Source organism: Terrapene carolina, unplaced genomic scaffold, assembly GCF_002925995.2.
Source record: "Terrapene carolina triunguis isolate 2854851 unplaced genomic scaffold, T_m_triunguis-2.0 Scaffold21108, whole genome shotgun sequence".
Taxonomy (NCBI): domain Eukaryota; kingdom Metazoa; phylum Chordata; order Testudines; family Emydidae; genus Terrapene; species Terrapene triunguis.
The window spans coordinates 1-5,258 of NW_020685459.1; the positions used below are offsets into that span (position 1 = coordinate 1).

The 5,258-nt window shown below is 44.8% G+C and overlaps 1 protein-coding gene across 1 annotated transcript; it reads right to left on the minus strand.

The window, feature by feature from the left end:
• Nucleotides 1–2,415: 2,415 nt before the first annotated feature.
• Nucleotides 2,416–4,174, minus strand: LOC112120990 (butyrophilin subfamily 3 member A2-like; the record flags this gene model as incomplete). Its single annotated transcript, XM_029913964.1, has 2 exons — nt 4,022–4,174; nt 2,416–2,801 (listed from the first exon to the last, which is right to left on the minus strand). Coding segments are annotated over exons 1-2 (504 nt in total), but the record flags the coding sequence as incomplete, so codon positions are not given.
• Nucleotides 4,175–5,258: the final 1,084 nt, after the last annotated feature.

The following is a 5,258-nucleotide window of genomic DNA, read 5'->3' on the forward strand; positions in this document are numbered from 1 at the left end:
TGGTGAAAGAATAAGTTAAGGACTATTTAGAAAAGCTGGACATGCACAAGTCCATGGGGCCGGATCTAATGCACCCCAGAGTGCTGATGGAGTTGGCTGATGTGATTGCGGAGCCATTGGCCATTATCTTTGAACACTGGTGGCGATTGGGGGAGGCCTCGGAAGATTGGAAAAAGGCACTCCGCTTGATACCGGATATGATGAGATAACTGGCTCTGTGGATATGGGGAAAGTGGTGGATGTGATATATCTTGACTTTAGCAAATCTTTTGATACAGTTTCCCACAACATTTTTGCCACCAAGTTAAAAAAGTATGAATTGGATTAATGGACTATAAGTTGAATAGAAAGCTAGCTAGATCGTTGGGCTCAACGGGTAGTGATCAATGGCTTGATGTCTAGTTGGCAGCCAGTATCAAGTAGAGTGCCCCAGGGGTCAGTCCCGGGGCTGGTTTTGTTCAATATCTTCATTACTTATCTGGATGATGGGATGGATTGCACCCTCAGCAATTTAATGGATAACATTAAGCTGTGGGGAGAAGTAGATATGCTGGAGAAGAGGGATAGGGTCTAGAGTGACCTAGACAAATTGGAGGATTGGGCCAAAATAAGTGCAGAGTCCTGCGCTTAGGAAGGAAGAATCCAATGCACCTCTACAGGCTGTGGACAGACTGGCTAAGCAGCAGTTCTGCAGAAAAGGACCTGGGAATTACAGTGGATGAGAAGCTGGATATGAGTCAGCAGTGTGCTCTTGTTGCCAAGAAGGCCAACGGCATATTGGGCTGTATTTGTAGAAGCATTGCCAGCAGATTAAGGGAAATGATTATTCCCCTCTATTCAGCCCTGGTGAGGCCACACCTGGAATATTGTGTCCAGTTTTGGTCCCCCCACTACAATTGTGGACAAATTGGAAGGAGTCTAGCGGAGGGCAATAGAAATGATTAGGGGGCTGGGGCACATGACTTATGAGGAGAGGCTGAGGCAACTGGGCTTATTTAGAGAAGACTGAGTGGGCATTGGATAGCAGCCTTCAACTCCCTGAAGGGGGGTTCCAAAGAGGATGGAGCTCGGCTGTTCTTAGTGTTGGCAGATGACAGAACAAGGAGCAATGGTCTCAAGTTGCAGTGGAGGAGGTTTAGGTTGGATATTAGGAAAACTTTTTTCACTAGGAGGGTGGTGAAGCACTGGAACGGGTTGCCTCAGGAGGTAGTGGAATCTCCATTCTTAGAGATTTTTAAGGCCCGGCTAACAAAGCTCTGGCTGGGATGATTTAATTGGTGTTGGTCCTGCTTTGAGCATGGGGTTGGACTAGATGACCTCCGGAGATCTCTTCCAACCTTAATCTTCTCTGATTCTTCTATGAGTCTATGATTCTATTGAGGGGGAGGTGCTTAAAAGTCTAAGCTTAGCACAAGAAGGTGAACAGGAAGAAGGTTGCTCTGCCCAGGGACTACTGGCAGCACAGGGAGTCCAGCCAAGGAGGAGACAGCTACAAGACACACTGCCCCAAAGCCACCCTGAACGAGGTCAAAACAATACACCCCAGGAAGAGGGGTGGAAAGTAAACCCCATAAAAGGGCAACAGTCTTAGTGAGACTGAGCCCTTAGAGATGATCCTCTAGGGGCTGCCTGACAGACTGGTCCTTGTTCCAGCCAAATCTTCCTTCCCCCCTTGCAAAGGGGAGGGGGAAAAAGGGATCAAACCCTGGCCTGCGAGCTGTAGCTGGCCAACAGATTCCCCTGAAGATTGTTGACAGGGGGAGAAGAAGGGGTAAAGGAAGGACATTGGACCCTGGAGCCAAGGAAGGCCCCTCCCCCACGTCCCTTTACTCTTTGTTGGCCCCACATGGTTAGTGTGATACAGCAGGGCCAGGGAGCAGTGAGAGAGTGGTCAATGGAGATATATAAGTCCTAGGATAATTAAGGCATGGTTCCCTGTAGACTAGGGAGGGTTGCTACAGGTTAATTGGGGCACCTGTAGTCAGTTAAGACCCTGCCAGGAATCTAATAAAACACCCTGCTTCAGGCAGACAGGGTGGTGTGAGGGAGGAGAGAGGACTGGAATTTGGAGGTGTGTTCCTGATAATTGAAATACCAGAGAACAGGAGGAAGGGAGACCCTGCCCCAGCAGGGCAGGGAGACTCCCTTTCCCACCATCTAAGGACTGAGGTTAACCCTACCCAAGGTGGAAGAGGGTAAGAAACCCGCAGGGTTGCGAGGGGCTGGTGCTCAAAGTGAGGCACAAACCCAGACCCCTTCCCCACTTCCCTCCTTTACCACCTTCCCGGGCCACTAGCGGGGTCCTTGATGCCCCAAGAGCAGGGGCAAGGGGTGGCATCCTAGCCCCCCACCAAGAAAAGTGCAGGACCCACTATACCAACATCAGCCATTTTGCCACATTATATACTGCATTACCTTAGAGTGAAGAGAGAGAGAGCCATTCCACTCACCTGTCACATCCAGTTCAACCACCACCTCATCATACCAGGTCCCCAAAGAGACACTGCAGGTGTATTTCCCTTTGTCAGAAACAATGACATTCTTCAGGTTTAGAGACACGTTTCCTGCTTGAAATTCAGTTGGGAAGAACAGTGTTCTGTCCCGGTATCTCTCATCCTGTCTCTCCTCGTTATTTGGTCCATCATAGGTGCTCACATCTATTTTTTCTGAGGGTCTAGAAAGTATCCACTGGACAGTAATTGTCTCAGGGTTAATCTGAGTTGTCAGATTGCAAGGCAGGACAACCACTTCTCCAATGATAGCAATGACAGGATTCTGAGGAGGGATGATTTTAAACTGACCTGTGGGTAGACAGAAACAGAGGTTGTATCCATTGTCAATGCTCTCGTTTGTTGATTCTATAGGAAACTATTGGCAAATAGTTTTAGGTCAACTGAAACAGCAATTTTCATTGAATAAACTATTTGGCTGAAATATTTCACCCTGCTCTAGTTGCACTTTTACACAGGAAAAAATGGAACTGGTAATGCATAGCCAAAGCACCAAAAACTCCTACAAGGGAAGAACCACCAGCTGGGATGGTAGTTGCACAACCATGCATGGGCACACTTATGCACATACACAGGTCCATAGATTCCAAGGCCATAAAGGACCATTGTGATCATTCAGCCTAACCTGTATCACACAGGACAAAGAAGTTCCCTAAAATAATTCCTAGAGCAGATCTTTTAGAAAAAACCTCCAATCTTAATTTAGAAGATATCAGTGATACAGAATTCACCACGACCCTTGGAAAATTGGTCAGTTACTCTCACCATTAAACATTTATATCTGAACAGTCTGAAATACTATCACACATTTGGTATTTTAGTCACAGATTCTTTCTCACAATGACTAACCCTGTGACTTGTAGCACTGACTTCAAGTGGGGCTATCACTGGAAATAGGTACTACCTAACATCAGTAAGTGTCTCACTTTGCATATTGAAAGGTGTGCCCACTGGATTTTGTCCTAATATGTTTTGCATGGCTCTTCCATAATGGAGGCTTCAATGATGTGGGTCCATATGATCTGTTATGGGACATTCAGATTTTGATAGTGAATTTTAGTGATCATGTAAGGAACCTGAAGAATAGCCCTGGAAATTGATATGAGAACCTGCCTAGTAAATTATCATAAGCCAATGAACAAAATAAGTCCCACATTAACTCTATGGTGAGGGACTGAGTATCACTTAAGTGGTGCAGAGAAGTAAATTGCTCTCCCAAAGGGAATACATTTGTCTGTATGGATAAGCTGTATTAGAATAGTACGTAATGTGATTGTTTGGCTTGCATTTGAGTCAGGTCATATGAGGTTGAACAGGACAGAGGGGACTGGTTATATGGAAATGTACCTGGAAAATAAAAATTTTAGACAGTTTTTTTTAATGAAACCTTATACCTCGCAAAGTAAAGGATGACATATGAATACATCATTTTTGTAATCTATGGTTTTCCATTGGCCCTGGTAATGATTAGTTGTTTCATTTTCATATGTTTAACACAGAACCCGATTTACCTGTAATCAAATGTGGCATCTGTAGAAAAGTCAGTATGTGAACAGCTGTCACCCAGTGAAATACGGACCCCATCGCTGTGTGGGCTTTCAAGACATCAATAGGACAGTGATGAAACATCCAAGGGAAATCATTAGTCTTCCAGTCTCTTCAAATGCAGAGCAAAAAACGACAGCAGTGAGGGTAGAAATAGCTCAACACAGTAAGAAAAATAAAAAAAACCCTTATAGACAAAGGACCTGATCCTGCTATTAATTGGAGCAGGATTGGAACCAATGTTCCTATGTACACTGAGCTGTGTTGAAGAAATATACCCGTTACAGACCCTACTCTGTCTTCCAAAGGTGTGCAGAATTTTTATTATCTTTACTGATAATTTTCCCACAGGAAGGAAGGAATAGGTAGTGCTCACCAGGGCCCTTGGGAAATGCCCAGGGGTTATAAAAGGGATTTTGTCAGATACATTTTTTTTTTAATTAAAAACCCGTATGTAAGTTCTTAGCACTAAAAGATGATTGTGGGACAACTGTCATCTTGACTGACACTGGGGACTGAAGTGGGGATTTACAGAACTGAAATCGTAGACTGTTATGATTGAGCTAGCTAGACAGGTACTTAACGTGAGAAAAGTAACATCTCTATACCACCTATGAAGTGATCACTACACACACACAGAGTGGATTACAATTCCTCATAGAAGGCCTGACCGAAAGCTCATTGAAGCCAGTGCCTTTTTTTAATAGGGGTTTTGGATCATGCTCTAAAAGATGTATTGCTAATTATCTATCTGTTAACAGGCCCCTTGAGAGAAATTTGGGGCCCCACCCCCTCCATTTCACTGAATTTATGCAGATGTTACAGATCATTAATGATCTAGAGGATGGCTTGGATTGCACCCTCAGCAAGTTTGCAGATGATACTAAACTGAGAGGAGTGGTAGATACACTGGAGGGTAGGGATAGGATACAGAAGGACCTAAACAAATTAGAGGATTGGGCCAAAAAAAATCTGATGAGGTTCAACAAGGACAAGTGCAGAGTCCTGCACTTAGGACAGAAGAATCCCATGCATTGCTACAGACTAGGGACTGAGTGGCTAGGCAGCAGTTTTGCAGAAAAGGACCTCGGGGTTACAGTGGACGAGAAGCTGGATATGAGTCAACAGTGTGATCTTGTTGCCAAGAAGGCTAACGGCATTTTGGGCTGTATAAGTAGGAGCATTGCCAGCAGATTGAGGGAT